Source organism: Petromyzon marinus, chromosome 21, assembly GCF_048934315.1.
Source record: "Petromyzon marinus isolate PM22_M1 ecotype Great Lakes invasive population chromosome 21, UKy_Petmar_22M1.pri1.0, whole genome shotgun sequence".
NCBI lineage: Eukaryota > Metazoa > Chordata > Hyperoartia > Petromyzontiformes > Petromyzontidae > Petromyzon > Petromyzon marinus.
The window spans coordinates 10,497,058-10,516,385 of record NC_133687.1 but is presented as its reverse complement, the minus strand read 5'-3'; the positions used below and the strand labels follow the sequence as shown (position 1 = coordinate 10,516,385).

Sequence of the window (19,328 nt, the reverse complement as noted above, 5' to 3'; positions counted from 1 at the left end):
AGGAGTGGGTGGGGGTGAGTTGAAAGTTTGTTATATTTTACTTACAAGTTCTTTTTTGCAATACAGCAAATCGACAATTTCTCACCTCGTGGAATGGCAACCCTTGTGCGTCTACCCTGACGAGTGGCGTGCCGACTGATGACACCGCGGTCTTCTGCAACCAAGCCGAGACGCGAAAGGCCTCCTCTTAGCAGCAGTGTGGCACGAAAGGACGAGCCAACGTTTGGCAGAAATATATAATGTGTTAAAAGTAGTACGACTTTTTGTCTGTTTGTTCCCACAAACACATGGATGAGACGACTATGATTATACTTGTGGTGCTCAAGAAGTATTTGTGTAGTCCACTGCTGGATGAAGGCATCCACCACAGCTTATTGACCATGGGGGGGGGGGGTTTGTTTGACCATACTTCACCACTCTGGGCAGTGCGCAACAGTAAAGTGGGAGCCCAGGACCGTTGCGGACATCACCTGCGACCATTTGTCGCGACTGGCAATCGAACTCAAAAGTCGTTGCGTTCACAGCAGAGTGCTCTAACCACTGCGCCACAACTCTCGCCCCAAGGGCACTTAAAACAAACACACAACAGACCACAGCAATACAATATTGAACGAATAAATTACTAATTTCCTGACGTATTCTTCTTAAGGGGCCGTTCATAAATGACGTCACGCACCTGGGGGGGGGGTCAGACGTTTGTGACGATGGGGGGGGGGATTGAGAAATGTGACGTCACATCAAAATGCGCAACTTTAAATAAATAGACAACACGTTCTACTTAGTTAAATATACTTTTTAATAAATGTTTTCTCCTACATCAGAGTGCAGCGACACATTAAATACGCACTACAATGACAATAGTTTAAAGCTATTTGAAGCATGTTTTATTTTTGGGGGGGGGGGTCTGACTTTTTGTGACGCCGTGTGACGAAGGGGGGCGGGGGTCAAAAATCGTCCAAAATCGCGTGACGTCATATATGGATGGCGCCTAAGCGAAGCTTTTTGGGGTGTGCTTGATGGGCAAATTGGTTAAATTGTGGTCACCACCTCCAAATGTGAGGTTGGAAGGTGTACATGACAAAGCTTTATTGCATTGGCAAGTTTCCCAAACAACACAGGCCAGGATCTAGTTACTAATAACTCAAGAATTGGACAAGTGTTCCCGTTAAGTAGAGCCCTGGTCAGAATCTCGTCGTTACCTTGTGCAAATGCAGAAGAATCTGTACCGAACTGCATGCATCAGAACATCGCAAGACCGATGCCACTATCTCTTATTGCCAAGAGAAAACTGCACGTATGTTGAACTTCTTTCGCACTGTACGTAACCAACCGTGCTAATTGGAGGTGCGCGGGTGGGAAGGACAATAATCTAAACCCAAAAAGCACTTCTAAAAGAAATGAGTTTTCAATCTAGACTAACTACAGCCCACGGTGTATAGTAAGTAATCTCAAACCACAGTCGACCAACGCCCAAATCCGATCATTTCAGAACCTTCACCAGGCTACTCGTGAAGGCGTTACACTGCCTCACCCGTCAACCCCATCGACATCGACGCGTTGCATTAACGTCGCTGGTAAAACTCCCAACCACACGAAAGAACGGAGGAATGCAGAGGGATTTTTGTTGCCGCAGCTTAAGAGCCACTCCTCTTTTTTTTAATCAGGGTCCACTTTGGAAGTGGTCACCGTTTTACAAGAGCAATATTTCTCATTGATATTACATAATGTATATTTGTTTAACAAGACACCCGTCGAAAAGCCGACTCTAAGTGACGATCTGTTTTATGAAGACAACTTCGGACAGAAACTTGCCTTCAAGATTCATACATAAGGCTTCAACTATTCATGAATACATCACGGCCAATATGTTTACACTCATCTTTTGTAATTACTATTATTAAATGAGCATCGAGTCTATTGTAAATTGAACAAAACAAAGTGTGGCAAATCGGATCTGCAGGAGCAGGCGACAGCACACGTTGACGAATCCCTGTAAAATTACCAGGCTCTATTAATGGAATATAATCATGCACTCTGGAGACGGTGACATGGCCCAAAAGCAGCATTTTGACGCGTGTTGCAGCGATTCGCAGTTGGAGCCCAGAGACCACCCTGTTTAATACTCTATTATTATCACGAATATGCGCTACCTGCTTCACAGTCGATGGTAAAGATTCCGTGACGTCAATTGAAAGAGTAGGGAATGTGTGCGCATCACGGTCCAAATTATTAACAAATTACTTAATTGGGTAAAATACACCGCAAAATTTACTCATACTTCGTAACTACTGTAAACCATAGCTGCATGTGTAACATGTTGCCGTCGTGATTGCCGTGTGCCGAGAATGGCAAAACTACCAAATGTACCAACGAATTGGTTTGATGGACCACAATTCTGACGATTTGGCTACTCAAATAAATGCACATCCATGTGCAGAACAGTTCTATTCAGTCGGCACATGAGTTGCATTGAGTTCCTGAGCAAATATCTAATGAATAAAGCATACAATCTATGGCATTAGATGTGCACGTGGCATGGCAATGGCGATGAAGAAGCATACGTGGACGTTACGAGATGCGGTGAATTGACCATTCCGCTAAGGCGCGATAGTCGTGAGCCCAATTGCTAATTAACTGCATAGCACTTTCGAGCGTAGGAAGCAAGTGTACTTCCTTAGAAGCTATTATATCATTCAGCTGACAGTAATTTGGGGCAGATTTGGCAAGGGCATTGTTTTTTTCTAACCCAATTGTCTGGCGTGCAAATTATGCAGAGTAGTGCAGAATTCTAAATTAACCCGCGTATTAATGATGTACATTTATTGTGTGACAATAGAGTACTTTTATTACCAGACCAATGTAACGCCTGGATATAGAGAAAAGGCTATAAAGTCAAACTTTAACACCGGAAGATAAATTATGTTAGGCATTGCAGCGTAGAAAGATTAAATTGAGTGGACGGTTCAAATGTCCTTTGAGAGCAGTTCCACAAATTAGGCCTCAAGCAAAGCTTTTTAATATTAAACGTATTTTAATAATGCATTTGGGGTGTCAATTTTAAGACAATCATCTCTAGTTTAAGAAAATGTGGATTTTTCTAAATACCCTTGTGCTCCTTGCCTTCTTTAACCCACCCTGACCAACGTGAAGTATAGTCAAATAACCCCACGACCTGAATGGTGTGGAGAGGCCCTCATTCAGCGGTGATTGACGCACGAAGCAGCATCATTCACCATCCCAGCGCGGATGAAAAAAGTCCGTTCTGTCAGAGGAAGTCAAACACTGGTACAGGGACTCCTCTAATTGCGAACGAGTTAGGTTCCAGAGGTCTGTTCGTAAGTCCATTTGTTTGCAAGTGCAACTTTACTCCTGTAGATTCCAAACTTGCACGGCGTGTACACTAAACACAGGGAATGGCTTCAAACTTTGTATAATCTCCTGCAGATGTAGATGCCACCGCCGCCCAAAATTGCGCGGTGGTTGAACTTCAAGACTCTCGGTCCTAACAGGCAACCGGACATACGAACGGGTTTGTTTGTATCTCTGAAAGTTCGTAAGACGAATGTTCATAAGTAAAGGAGTCTCTGTATTTGATTGTTTCTCCCTCATCACGAACGGAAAACTATTTCCATCTGAATTACAGTCCTAAATACAGTAGTTGACACTGCGCCCAAGTAAAGCGCCATCTCTCACGACTCGAACTCACCATCACCCCCCACACCGTGTTCAGCATCTCAAACGTACAAATGAAATCGTAGAATCACCTTTCACGTAGGACTCAGCCTATCGGCGACTTGGGAGCCAATAGAACGAGCAACACCTCGTGAAGCTGCACCGGCCACGAAGTGTACAAGGCGAGATCTCGCCATAAGAATGTGGAATTTACACCACCGGCTCTGGTTTCCTGAGGAGCCAAGGTCTGAAGCGCACCGAGGGTTTTTGGTGTGGATTTGTACTTTTTGCAACATAGAAAAAGTCAGTTACACATGCATTGTTTTACGTGGATGTTTTTTTTGGCAGGAATTGGGGGAAGGAGGGGGGAGAATCCGACGAGCAACGCTACAAAGGATGAATGAAGTTCCATTTGGCCAGCAAAATCATTACATGACAAAACGAACCCTTGGAGCACGAATGGGCAAACGACTGACATCGCAATTTTAACTTATAAACCATCCAAATGCACTTAACGTCTCGAGACTTCGTACAAAGGTGGGGTGGGGGGGATGTGCGTTGTGAAACGAGACGAAACGAACGGATGCATCGGGAGTTATGCAAGAGATGAACAATGGTTGACAACGCAGTCATGATTGCATGCATGCACGGAATAAATTGGAGATCGGAAGCAACCAAGTGCAAGTGAACAGGTAGGTTTTGAGCAAGTGTTTAAACAGAGGGATAAATATGAAAAATCATGATTTGAAGCTTTCGTGACTGCAAGAATCCATACTCTCTGGTTCTTTCGGTAAAGTCACGTAGATAGAAGAAAAAAAAACGACGTTTCGGCCGCTTGTGTTGCGACCGAAACGTCGTGTTTTCTTTTATTATCTTTTTCTATCTACGTGACTTTACCGAAAGAATCAGAGAGTATGAAAAATCATGGGGGTTGTTCCAGAGGTAACAGAGAAGGGACTGATCTGTCCACAGAGCCGAGGGAAATAGGTGGCGTCACCAAGAAGCCATCATTAATGTGCTAATCGGAGGTGCGAAAAATCGATGAGATAGGTGGGCACGGGGAGGGCGGCGTTAACAGGAGTGAAAGGGTAGCCTGCGGCAATGCAATTGAGTTAAAGTAGTTTTCAAAATGTGACGTCGTGAAAAGACGTCGAGGGAAAATAATAACATAGCGTAGATGTGGAGGTTCTAAGCAAAATAGTCCAACAACACACCTCCACTCCAAGTGACCTTCCACTCGAAAATATTTTCCGATAAACAGCTGGCAGTGCAACAGCCTTAATTGAAGGGATGCCTATGAGACACCTAATATCGATAACATACTGGAGAGCTTGCTCTTGCTGGAACTAATGCTGCTAATATTATGCGCTCCCAGATACCATATGGCTGATGGAGTGTAAACATAAATCCCCTTTATATTTTTACTTGGCGGGACAGATATTGGTAAGGTGGATTGTCTTACTTCATATAAGAGTCTAAATGAACCGTGCTTAAGGGAAATGCATTGCGAGAAAGACCGGTCTAAAGAACCAAGCAAGGGTGGGCAGGCAGAAAGGAAAGAGAAATAGGCGATGGGTCAGATCAAAGGAGAATTATACAATGTGATTTTTCACAAGGGCCTCAGGAACGAGCCCTGACGTTTAATTTAAGACACTTTTAAATAAGTTTTTTTTATCTACAAAAAAATGCACAGCAATCACCTGGTCATATACTTTTCCAACACATTTTAATTTTGAAGCCCACATTAATAAAATAAAACATGGACCACTTGAAAAGCAATATATCAAATCAAATGTCTGAATGAAATTAGAACGTTAACTTCAAAACATGACATCTTAAGAGTTGCCTTTTAATTACAATTTCATAAAAAAAATTGCTCGACAATTAATAAGTCTAATTAACAAGTTTGGATAGGTAACCTCATGACGGTAACTTGTAAAGTAAAGCAATAAAGGTAGTTCATTTTTCTAAACCTCAAATTAATGTTTTTTCCCAATCAATGTCGGAACCTCCATACATCTATCAGACAAAACATTCTCACCGACACTTGCAGCTTCGGTCTAGAGAATAAAATAATAGTTCATAGGCACTCCAAAAGACGCAGCTATCCATGCCACAGAGAGGGAGGAAGCGCCACTATTCCTGTAATAAAAGCTTTGTAAATGTAATGGTAAATTAGTGGCAATAACGTCGTGAACAAAAGATGGGATCTGGATGGTGCTTTGAGAGCTGTCGTCACATGGGAACGGTTTCTGACGGTGCTCATCAGAGCATCTTGCAGCTCCACATTGATATTCCTTCACACGAATCGACACTAACATTTAACGCGAAACTTAAAACGCGTTCAATTAATGACAGGCCATAAAAACAAAACGCACATGGGTAAATCTTGCACGTGTCCATTTCTCAAAAAAGTAGAAGCCTGTGCAGGAATTTTAACCCAATGATCGACACGTATCACTAACGCCAAATGGGAGCGATCGAATCTGGTGTGACGAAGGGTCACAGGCCTGATTTATGTGCCGACAACCTCATGAGAGTGTTAGATGGCGACAACTTGGGAAGGCCTTCATCCAGTAGTAATCATGGCCTATAGAGATGATGATAAGACCTCTCTCGTAGGCTATCACGGGCAGGATTGGAGCGTTCACCGTGAGTGCCGACATTAATTCGAAGAAACGTCTACTAAGTTAGATCAATATTTTTTCCTGCATCTGGCATCCATCACATTTGGTTATCAGGGTGGCACAGTGGGTAACCACTCGTGCTTTACAGCACGATCGACCCGGGTTTTGATTCTTGACCTGGGTTCGATTCTTGACTTGGGCGCGATTCTGTGCGAGTGTGCGAATGTTCTCCCCCTTGACCTGCATGGGTTTCCTCCAGTTGTTTGCGGTTTCCTCCCACAGCTATAAAAATAAAGATTGAAATTGGTACTCTCTGGTTCTTTGGGTAAAGTCACGTAGGTAGAAAATAAATCACGACGTTTCGGGTGCAACACAAGCGTCCGTCATCAGGTGTTGACTTTACCGAAAGAACCAAAGAGTATGGATTCCTGCAGTCACGAAAGCTTCAAATCAAGATTGAAATTGGTGTCGCACAAAACATCCCAATTTAGCCGGACCCTCCAGAAAGAGTATTCTCACTCAGCCTGGCTTTGCTGTGTAAGTATAATGAGCATTCCTATCACAGCATGCTTGCAGGTGGCTGGGTGGAGTGACGGCTCATAAGACAACTTGGAACACAGCCGACGAGACAGCCCTCCCCAAAAGGCTGCTTCAGCCAACGTTGAGGGGCACCAAAACCTAGTGCCCTCAAAGGTATTTATGGAATCTCGCCCACGTGTCTGCTTTGCACATGTCCACAGTGGTTGTTGGAATCGTCTAGGTCGTGTCCAGTGCCGAGGCAGATGAATCTGGAGGGTGAAGCCCCTGATAGACACGTCCTGGAAAGGCTCGGAGTACAACCGCATGATAAAGTGTAACCACGGGCTATATTCTGGTGATGTGCTCGCCGCCACTAGCTGCTGGAATAACTGACACCCGGAGTGAAACAACCTCTAAATTAAATCTTGACTTAAAGCTTTCGTGACTGAGAGAAATCATATTCTTTGGGTCTTTCAGTAAAGTCACTAAGATCGGTAGGTAGGTTATTTTCTTTGAACCTATCGACGTGACTTTACCGAAAGACCCAAAGAATATGAACGTCTAAATTGTCATCAAACACGCGAGTGATTTCCTGCTCAAATGTGCAGAGCGATGCCCACCTCCACGTAACAACTCTGGAGCCAGTGGTGTCAATTCCAAATTCTTACGGTGAGGACTATTCTGTCCACAGGTCAGCCGCTGCCGACTTCCCCACACTGGCACTCATTTTTATCCACCCCAGAGGGATGACTGGACCGAGTTAACCTCCAACCAGGAAGTTAACTCACCACCGTCTGACTGGGAGCTGCTCGCTCTAACGCCGAGTCAACTAAACTGTGCCCGAGAGCTAAAGATGAACTTAGCCTACCTCAGGCGCTGAGGTCACTAAAGCAAGGAAAACGCCTTTCAGATAACTCTGCATGCCGCACAGTGCAGATAAATAAACGTGTCGTTTCTCCTTGCGGGTTCCGTCTAGATTATTTAGCTGCTATAAATCTTCCACGTGATAAGCCCACTTCATTGAGCTATCATTTGTGGCCAATTTCGCTTGGGAAAAATAAGCTAAGAGCTCAGTGAGTTGTAGCCGGTAAGAAACAAAAGTTTTTTAAAATATATTTTTTAGTGATTTACTGACCTTTCCTATATTGTGTACTCTTACCGTGTTTTTGTATTGTTTGTTGTAACATTCTGACCCAACCCTACCGGACATCTTTGAGAGCTTTGTAGCTCGTCAGATTCCTCCAGTATATTCTGATTCTGTCTCTGCTACATCAATGACTGCCCAGCGACTCCGTGGTAAGGTTCATGTCAAAATGTTTGAGCTTCAAAAACGTATGGAGGATGCATGCCAGATTATGCTCATGTGATGGATGTGGAGTGCCAAACATTAAATGCAGGGAAAAAAAACCCCCAGAAACAAAGCGAAGCACAACTGAAATAAAAATAAACAATTCCTATATTAGGCATGTGATGTTACTGTACTCTCAAAACGGGTTGGAAATGCAGCTGTGACGAATCGACTGATTGCAAACTAAAGTGTACTTTAAACCCATACCTTTCTTGCATGACCATAAAGCTATCGTCATGAATGTGTCCCTCTGAAGACGGCGCAAATTCGCGTGGAACAGTGAAGACGGAATACGAAGCAAAACACAAAAAAATGTGCCATTCGAAATGTCGTGACCTGTAAATTTTTTTATTGTTACAAAGCTTGTTAAGCGAACGTTAAATTAAAACCTAACAATCTTCTTTGGACCTCCACCAATGGAGACAACAATTTAATGTTTTTTGAGTTGTTTACATTTTTTTATATTTTTTTCTTCTTTTTTTTACATTTTTCTTTGTCGCACGTTCACAATTTTTTTTATTTTATGCTTGTATCTTCCCCCACCCCGCCCCCGGTAAATATTGAGCTGAAACAATAAAAACGCACACCACCACACAACCCGTGTTAACATTTACAATGCTATCGCTCGCACATCGGCGCAAATAAATATCGTTCGGTGCTTTCGAATACATTGCACGATCCAAAAGGGTGCATCGCGAGGAGCAAGCCTTGTAACTTTGTTTTCTTGGCGAACAAAAGCGGGGGAGATGCAACATTTGCAACGACGATGCGAGTGGTGGGGTGTATAGCGTGGGTACGCCCTGGCATCGCCCAATATGCCACACTAGCGTGGAAGGTGGTCTAAACTATAAAAAAATATTTTAAATATATTTTACTAGTTAAGGCTCACTGAGCCATATACAGCAAGGGAAAAAAGTATTTGATCCCCTGCTGATTTTGTACGTTTACCCACTGACAAAGAAATGATCAGTCTATAATTTTAATGGTAGGTACATTTGAACAGTGAGAGAAAATAACAAAAAATCCAGAAAAACGCATGTTAAAAATGTTCTAAATTGATTTGCATTTTAATGAGGGAAATAAGTATTTGACCCCCTCTCAATCAGAAAGATTTCTGGCTCCCTCGTGTATTTTATACAGGTAACGAGCTGAGATTAGGAGCACACTCTTAAAGGGAGTGCTCCGAATCTCAGCTTGTTACCTGTATAAAAGACACCTGTCCACAGAAGCAATCAATCAGATTCCAAACTCCACCATGGCCAAGACCAAAGAGCTCTCAAAGGATGTCAGGGACAAGATTGTAGACCTACACAAGGCTGGAATGGGCTACAAGACCATTGCCAAGCAGCTTGGTGAGAAGGCGACAACAGTTGGTGCGATTATTCGCAAATGGAAGAAACACAAAAGAGCTGTCAATCTCCCTCGGCCTGGGGCTCCATGCAAGATCTCACCTCGTGGAGTTGCAATGATCATGAGAACGGTGAGGAACCAGCCCAGAACTACACGGGAGGATCTTGTCAATTATCTCAAGGCAGCTGGGACCATAGTCACCAAGAAAACAATTGGTAACACACTACGCCGTGAAGGACTGAAATCCTGCAGCGCCCGCAAGGTCCCCCTGCTCAAGAAAGCACATATACATGCCCGTCTGAAGTTTGCCAATGAACATCTGAATGATTCAGAGGACAACTGGGTGAAAGTGTTGTGGTCAGATGAGACCAAAATGGAGCTCTTTGGCATCAACTCAACTCGCCGTGTTTGGAGGAGGAATGCTGCCGATGACCCCAAGAACACCATCCCCACCGTCAAACATGGAGGTGGAAACATTATGCTTTGGGGGTGTTTTTCTGCTAAGGGGACAGGACAACTTCACCGCATCAAAGGGACGATGGACGGGGCCATGTGCCCTCAAATCTTGGGTGAGAACCTCCTTTCCTCAGCCAGGGCATTGAAAATGGGTCGTGGATGGGTATTCCAGCATGACAATGACCCAAAACACACGGCCAAGGCAAAAGGAGTGGAGGGAGCTGAAGGTTCGAGTTGCCAAACGTCAGCCTCGAAATCTTAATGACTTGGAGAAGACCTGCAAAGAGGAGTGGGACAAAATCCCTCCTGAGATGTGTGCCAACCTGGTGGCCAACTACAAGAAATGTATGACCTCTGTGATTGCCAACAAGGGTTTTGACATGCGTTTTTCTGCATTTTTTTGTTGTTATTCTGTCTCTCACTATTCAAATACACCTACCATTAAAATTATAGACTGATCATTTCTTTGTCAGTGGGCAAACGTACAAAATAAGCAGGGGATCAAATACTTTTTTCCCTCACTGTAGCTCTTTCAGAAACGACCTGATCACAAATGATAGCTCAACTGAGCAGGTTATCGCGTGCAAATGTATCGCAAGTAAAACAATCTGAACAATAAAAACGCTTGCCGATTCTAAATGTGGAGGGTAAAACCGGAGGACCCGGAGAATAATCCACACGACCACGGGGAAACGCGCAAACACTAAATACGAAGCAGGCGCCAGGGAAGGGATCGAACCCACGACTTCCTGTACACCAGGCGAGGTATTTAAACATCTCGCCACCGTGGCGTCCCTCTCGAGTGCAGGGCCCTCCCACCAGCGGTGGCGTGAGCTAAGAAAAGCAGGGCTTCACCTTCACCCGTTTAAAATCCTAAAAACGAGCATTACGGCGGCGGCAATAAACAACGGGAGTCATCAGCACTCGAGTGTAGCAATTAGCGCCGAACAGCTCGCTCCAAAAATAATCGAGCTCACGTTGTCACGCTCAACCACGTCTAATGTATCGCAGCACAGGGCAAGCGGGCTATATATAGCGCCACTCATTAGCCTGCCAAACGTAACGCCATCACCATTACCACGGGGGCAGCTCGGCGAGGGGGTGCCGAATCGCTTACACACACACATACACGCGGGCGCGTGCGCGCGCGAACGAGCGAGCGAGCGTGCACCAAAGCGTCTCACGTTTCATTTCTTCTCATCCTCGTCATCTTCTTCATCCCCCTCTTCCTCCTGGCCATCCTGAGACAGAGCAAAACTCTCTTCAAGGGGGGATTCGCATATTCACGTCAGGGAAAACCGCCAATTGCAAAGCGAAGAAAACTTGGCCATACCTTGGCTTCCCTTACAAAGATTGGCCATGACTAATTTAACATTTTCTCCCACAGGGATACACCAATATAATGTGTTGTAAAAAAAACACATCTGTCGTGTAACTTGATAAGAGTAAAAATACTGGTTTAGGGGTTCGTTAAGCACATTATCCATTCCTCCAGGGTCGATAACACAAGTAGCACTTTATGGGGAAGTCGACAATAGTTGATAAATGGATCGGCTTAACCCTGCCATAAGAATTCAGAAACTCCACCACTGGCACAGGGCTGTAAACAAAAGAGATGAGCGCCGCCTCAATGCTTCTTTGAGCAAGGAAACACCGGTCTGCAGCACACAGTTGAGAGTCAAGACATCTCTGCATAGCTCCGTCGGTCTCCACGTGTAAGGGCAGCTATCTCACCTCTTCATCTTCTTCCTCCTCCTCTTCATACTGCAAATAATGACGTACAGCAAGGAGTCAAACGACGGTCGAATACTGCCACTCGCTGCCTTAAATACAATTTCAGATGGATGTCGTGCGTAAACATAACCGTATCTCAACATGATGATCGTGACAATCATGATGATGACGACGACAAAAGATATATTCGGATCTAAGGCGCTCACCTCCTCCTCATCCTCGATTGCCTCTCCCGTGAAGTAGAGCACTGCCCTCGGCACCACGCGTTCTCGGAAAAAATGACCGATCTCGAAATCGGCCGTCAGAATCACCTCCGAGTCCTCGTCCTGAGCGGCGCGGGAAACACAGAGGGGAAAAAATGGCTCGGCGAAACATAAGAGTTCACGTTTCAAGTTAATTCTGTTTATTCCGGTTGAGAACATAAGATAGACCCGGACATAGTCTCATTTGCAAGAGTAACCAGGCACATCAGTCTGCCTGTAGGGGGCATTGATTGCTATGCAGAATTCTATTTGTGTAATGTGCGGGTAATGTTTATTTTTTTTATATATATACGAACCCCGACACCAGCACACAGCAGCCTAATCGGGGGATTTTTAACGTCTGCTGTGAGGCTGACGGTGAGCGTGTTTACGCCCGATGCACCCGCAGCATTAACTGGGAGCGGCTACTAGATTTCGAACTGTCAACCCCTGCAATAAGCGCGCGACCGCGAGGCCACGTCCGAGACGCGTGCCCGAATCCAGGCAGCAATAAGCAGGAGCAGACGGGCCCCAAAGGTCGTGAGACCAAACGATTGAGGGGGATGGCCATGATGCACGAGTTGACAAATGCAGTTATTCATCGTTCATCACAAGAGGACCAACTAGAAGTAGGTAAAAGTTAGTCAGTAGAACATGCTATACAAGCAATCCTAAACCTTCTTGGTTTGCCGGTCCCCCCCCTTGCTCAAGAGCACTGGTTACTTTTCACAATGTGCAGAGGGATCACATGTCCACACTTGTAAAAAACAGTAATTCAGGCATATGTTCATATTTTTTTTTATCGGAGTGCTTTGTGTGTTGTCACTGCGACGTAGCGTGAACATTTTCCCGTGTACAACTGAAATTTCTCCTGCACGGTATCCATGCCAGAGCCTGCATCGCCCCCCAACCCCCGGCCGTGGTTTGTGCCCCAAGGGGTGAGGACCACCGCTCTATATCGTACAGAATTACATTGCATTACTTTATGTAACATGATGTAACCCAGCCAAATGACTAATCACACCGGTTGTGGTTTAAGTGAGCTCCGTTTCTGTGTCGGTGTCGCTGCTGCTTTGTCAATGAGTCGAGAAAATATCCTGCGTTTTTTGCCTTCCGAGATCCATGGGTGTATAAACGCTGTTCGTGAGCTAGCAAGGCACATGAGGGTGCGGTGTGGCAAACACCACACGCACGCACAGCTTTGTCGCCACATGACAATGATGGGTACAATATTGTATCTTGTCACTCATTTCAGAAGAAGAACTTGGCAAGGTTTAGACACCATAGCACAGATACCTCACAACTAATTAATGCCTCACGTTTCAGATGAGAAAATACGTGCACACGCGCACACACACGTGTGCGTTCGACAATCTTAGCGGATAGTTATGAATTCAATTATTTCGGGGAACAAAATGCGTCTTAACATTGCCATCCAATTTCACGTCACTTAACCATCAAACATGTGCAACTATTTGGGACAGAGGTCCAAATGCTGCAGGCTTGAATGACAGACCTTTGAAAGCCATAAAATAATTTTGCAGGCTCACACAAGAAAACTTGAATGTGGTTAAAGTTTTGCCAAGTTATACATCACCGTCAATTGTAAATACCTTTACCTTTGTGCTCAACACTGCCTTAACGACCTGGTAAAGATAACAGCTATTTCCTCTTTCAAACATGTTTTTTTTATTATTACATCAACACGACTGCTTCAAGTTTCCTCTGTTGAAAGGCCAGCGTGGCCTTGAGGCATAATGTACATCTCGCCACCATGGCGAGATGTTAACTACCTCGCCTGGTGTACAGGAGGTAGTGGGTTCGATCCCGACTCCGATGCCAGTACATTTTGCGTGTCTCTCTCCCCGTGGCCACGTGGACTTTTCTCCGAGTCCTCCAGTTTTTCCCTCCACATTTAGAATCGACATTTGGCTGCTATAGACTTGCATATAAGCCACTTCGTTGTTCTAGCAATTGTGCCCAGGTCACTTCTAAAAAAGAGCTATAAAGCTCAGTGGACCTTACCTGGTAAAATAAAAAGTTTAGTTTAGTTTTATACAGTCATTCGCTAAAACTGCTCGTCCAAAAATGTCTTTGGAGGATTGAATTAATGAGCCGGGTATAGTCATAATAAAAATTCCAACCATTCTCAATCAATCAAGGCCTTCCCAAGCCATGTCGCTCATGAGAGATTTTTTTACCATACTTCACCACACTGGGAAATGTTGGTGGGTGGGGAGAAGGCAGAACCTCCTCCTGACAGCGCACGCTACAGATGTTTGCCATGGCCAGGAATCAACCTCACGTTGCCGGGTGCATAGGGCAGTGGGTCTCACCAATGCATCACCAACCCCCACACCCTTAAATCGTTTTTAAACGAAGGGATCCACCGACCCTCATCTCCCAAGCGTGGGATTCCGTGTGCACACCACCACCACGCCCAGTCGCAAATTCTCGCACCGATAAATGACCTTGCAGCATCGCAAATCTCCCCGTTGAACGTTCCTTTAAGAGCGTTTCCCCAGCGACCATCTACTGGCATTCTATCAAGCGAAGACGTGTTTTGTCAAAATCCACCCAACAGCGAGCTCGACAACTCGAATTATTATCTACTCTGCGGCCAGTAAACTCGTCATATTTACAATTCCACCGATTGTTACCAACAATAAATCTGAAAAAGACAGGAGCAGGTTTTTTTATTCAATTTCCAGAATCAGAATCTTTATTTATACTGGAGGAATCCGATGGGCTATGAAGCTCTTTTTCACAGATTTCCAGTAGCGTTTATGTACAATCACAACCACAAGGGCACGAGTTTCTTGTGGGCATTAAAAGACAAAGTGATTTCCTGCTCAAATGAAACACTGAGGCGGTGCTCTGCTGTTTACAGCCCAGAGCCGGTGGTGTAAATTCCACATTCCTATCATGGGGGCGAGTCTAACCCGAGGAAAACCACTGGTGACTTCCCTATTGAGCGGCACTTATTTATCGGCCCCGCAGAAACGATGGTCTGGGATAAAGCCAGAACCAGGATTTGAACTCGTAACGTTATGATTTGCGAGTCGATGGTGGTAGTCATCCAGGTATTCATCGCAGCGCAAGTATGTACGTTTAAACTTTTTGTCGCACCGTACGTAGCCAATCGCGTTAATTGGAGATGCGGGGGAAGGGAATCAGAGGTGCGGGGTAAGGCAATTGGAGGTGTGGGGGAAAGGACAACAAAAATAACCTAAGAGAATGCTATGGGAGTTAAACACTGCGCAGAGCAACAGCGTGTTCACGGATTGGTCCCTCTTTCATTGACTGCCAATGCTGCAAACATTTTCTCTTGCCCCCACAAAATATTTAAATACACGATGAATACCAGACACGTGATCCTTAGCTTAAACACACAGAATATCCAACATCCAACCTAAAAAAAACCTGTAACTGATATTGCTACACAGGAAGTTTGCAGTTTCATAACTTTTTTAGTCACACTAAAACAGCTATTCTAGAGGTTAATGCCCAACTAAAGAAATTGCGGAAGTCTTCCGCGAAGCTAGCCACCCCTTTCCGCTCCTGACAAAACGATGTCTCAAAAATATATTAACCGAACGCACAGCAGCGTGTGTGCAGTCATAATTAGTTGTGTTAATCATTACAAAACTAAATGTCAAATTTTACAACCGTAAGCAACATCAGGGCATTCGCATATTTCTAACAACCTCTACTTCAAATCCAAGTACAGCTCTGCCATTCAGATTGGTAGCTTTTCGGATAGGGTGGTAACATTTATTGCACAACCCAAAAGCAGTTAATCTCCACACGGTGCAAAGTTATTTTGCGCCAAGCGGATGGCGGTTCACTGGGAGGGCACGCGTTAAACTGCAAGGTCACCACTTTACAACTTCTTGGCTTCAACGGAACGTCACGTCGTCAACGGAAAAAATGTACAGAAAACCGACTGTGTAGGTTGTATCGCGCCCAATGTTACGATTCATACGCAATTGTACCCTCGTGCAGCAATGCAGTTCCATTTTCGTCAATGTTTTTTAAAATTCTGTCTAACTAGTAACCACATTTGGAAATGATGAATGAAACATGGCTCAGAGAGATGGTCATTAACGGAAAGAGACAGAAAAAACACAGAAAAGTGTGCAAAGCAGCGTGGAGAAATGCATGCTCGGAATTACACTGAGACACAGAAAAAGGAATGTGTGGATTACAGAAGATCCACGTCTGAAAGATGGCATGAAAACTATTAATAAAAGTAGATATACTATAAACGATATTTTATTTTACCAGGTAATGCCCACTAAGCTATATAGCTCTTTTTCAGAAGCCACCTGGCCACAAACGATAGCTGAACAAAGTGGCTTATCATCTGGAAATTATAGCAGCCAAAAGCTCTCAGACGCATGTTTATTCTAAATGTGGAGGAGAAAACCAGAGGACCCGAAGAATAATTCACACGACCACAGGGAAAGACATGCAAACTCCAAATATACAATAGGCGTCAGGGTCGGGATCGAACTCACAACCTCCTGTATACCAGTCGAGGTAGCAGAAGTGACAATTGACAATGCTCAAGAATAGCAATGGAGTGGAAGCCAAGGAATGGAACGCGCCCAAGTGAACGTCCACCGAGGAGATGGCGCGAAGACAACAGTGCTTGTTGCAGGTGCTAAGTTGGTCATTACATCGCAGGACCGAGAGAGATGCTGGCGGCATGACGCCTTTTGCGACAAGTCGATTGATCGTGGCTGCTGCCGATGGCAAACGAGTGGTTGTTCTAGTGCAGGGGTTGGCAACCCACGGCTTTGGGAGTCAAACGTAGCGGGCCTCTTTCAAGGACCGTTTTGTGATGATCTTTATTAAAGACCACCGTCTGGTATACACCACGCGCAAAAAAATGGCTCATAGTTATTTTGTAATAGTGATAAAAATACTGGCACGCGTGTCTCCATAGGGAATTGGCAAGTAAATGCAGTGTATAAAATGTTCGAATGAAATAAAAAATTATCGCCTTGACTTCTAAAAAAGAAATATAACCCCCATGGAAAACCAAATAAGTAATATTTTTTAAAACTTTTTTTAAAAATACGCTTTAATGAAATATACCGTACGAGTAATGGCAGAACTCCACAACGCCAGGAAGTGGCCCCGAAGTTTGCCATAACGTAAGGGGACCGTGGTGATTTACAGCCAACGTCAGTTTAGCATGGACAATTAAACTCAAGCCAAAACATAACATAAAAAAAAGAATGTTTAAAAAAATATATATTTTTAATGATAGAATATGGTATTGTCATTAGTATGGCATAAATATACCAAGTTAGCAGTCGATACCACATTGGGAAGTGGGTTAAAATTAAGTTACAAGATTTGAGGATACAACAACAACAGAGTGAGTAAAAATAAAAGCATGTCAAAAATACAAAAAATTTACTTACCAGCTCTTCTCCTTCAGCCACTGTAATGAGAAACAAAAAAACCCAACAATGAAAGTTAACATGTATACTATGATTACTACCACCGTCACCATTACAATTGGGCTTTTAGGAAACAGCCCATTGAAAATATAAAGACCAGAGATCTTGAGGTTCGAAGTTAGGAAGTTGCCTGTAATAAAACTAGCTTCTCAAGTGCAGTGAGCTGATGGTCTCTTGCCTCAACAATCTGTTAAGGCTATACAGGGGGGAAGGGGGGGGGAGAATCTTGGTCTCTGTACATGTCTGTGTGCGTGTTTGGGCTCGTGTGTATGTTCCCATGTGTGTGTGTGCCATGGTGGCAAGATGTTAACTACCTCGCCTGGTATACAGGAGGTCGTGGGTTTGATCCGACTCTGACACCTGTATAATTGAAGTTTACATGTGTTCCCCATGGTCGCATGGATGTACCTCCGGGTCCTCCGGGTCTTCCCTCCACATTTAGAAATGTGCGTTTAGAGTATTTGGCTGCTAAAAATTTCCACGTGATAAGCCACTTCGTTGAGCTATCATTTTTGTGGCCATGTCATTTCTGATAACGAGCCATATAGCTCAGTGGGCCTTACCTGGTAAAATAAAAGTTTTTTTTCATTGTATTTGCCCATGTGCGTGGCGGTGTGTGGCTGTGTATGTGTGCCCATACCTTGCGGGGGATTAAAGAAGTTAAAGAAGGAGTCGTTGGGCACGGTCTTGGTGAGCGTGCGCACTGTGCCGCGGCCCTTGTGCTTCTGCTTCTTCTTGATCACCTTCACTGTCACGTCCTTGCCCTTCTTCCAGTCGATCTGGGACCTGGGGAAAGCCCCGCGCACAGATGGACCATCGTGAGCGCGAGCGGTCTGCGGAGCTCAAGTTCGCAACAGTTGTTATTTGACACCATTATTAAATACCATGCACAGATGGCAGCATGTCGAACCTCACAAAGAGGAAGCATAAATGGCACATGTACTGGACGGTGACGGCATATTTTCACAGACGATCGATGCATTTTTACAACGAAATGCAGCGCCGCAATCATACACAGCAGTTGTACCGATCATTGGTGGACCTAGTACTGCAATGTTTTTGGCTGAGTCGACCTACGGGTGATCCCAACCAGTTTCAGATGCCAATGATGTGTAGGCTAAGAATCTCATGCAGCTGCCTGGTTTGAAGAATAATATGTAAACCACTATATCTCCGATTTATGTAAAAACAAAGTCACAATGGTGCGACTAACACCATGCCCTTCACCCCCAGCATTTACGCCCGAGTTGACTTCGGGAATAACCCAAAACAGGTGAAGATACCACTTGCCTCTGGTGTCATCAACAGGTTGAGGGATTTGAAACAGTGTGCTAATCACATGCATTAACACACACACCAAAATGCAAGAATTTTAATCCACCTTTGCTTGGGATTTCATTTGAAATACAAGCAGCCCGTACGTAACTTGGACTCGCATGTCCCTTACTCAATGGGTGGTCGCTGGATGGCTTTCATCCAGCAGTGGATGGATCTTGGCTAATGATGAAAATTTTGATGGATTGTGTAGCCAACGCTTCACTCTTTGGGCATCTGGTAAAAGACGTGTCTAGACGAGGATAGGCAGTCTTAAGCGTACGTTTACACCTTTGGTTTAAAAAAAACACCCTCACATCTATCTGTGTCACTTTACAGCCACACTGTGCAGATAAGGGGCGTTTGTTTTGCCAAACTCTTATCACCTCTTGTTATCACCGGATTCCAATTGAGGTAACCAATGCGGGGACATCTCTGGAGGGCTCAGAGACCCAAGGCAGCCGAGGGTGGTGCGCGTTGCTATTCAGCGGAGCAATGCGGATGATTGTGTGCCACGACTGCCTCAATCTATCTCCCTGCGCCATCATCCGACTACCCCACCGCTACTTTCACCTCGTGTACTGTAAGCGCA

The 19,328-nt window shown here is 44.6% G+C and overlaps 1 protein-coding gene across 4 annotated transcripts in view; it reads right to left on the bottom strand.

The window, feature by feature from the left end:
• Window positions 1-8,495: 8,495 nt before the first annotated feature.
• Window positions 8,496-19,328, bottom strand: part of LOC116944632 (nucleosome assembly protein 1-like 1-B) — a 50,514-nt gene continuing 39,681 nt past the window's right edge. For all 4 annotated transcript variants that reach the window (XM_032958372.2, XM_032958371.2, XM_032958370.2 and 1 more), the window contains exons 10-15: window positions 18,063-18,208; window positions 17,384-17,403; window positions 11,913-12,032; window positions 11,707-11,736; window positions 11,157-11,213; window positions 8,496-8,731 (exon numbers count right to left, since the gene is read on the bottom strand). In XM_032958372.2, the coding sequence (XP_032814263.1) occupies window positions 11,160-11,213; window positions 11,707-11,736; window positions 11,913-12,032; window positions 17,384-17,403; window positions 18,063-18,208 (370 nt within the window). In that variant the 3' untranslated portion in view covers window positions 8,496-8,731; window positions 11,157-11,159. The remainder of the gene's footprint in view (window positions 8,732-11,156; window positions 11,214-11,706; window positions 11,737-11,912; window positions 12,033-17,383; window positions 17,404-18,062; window positions 18,209-19,328) is intronic.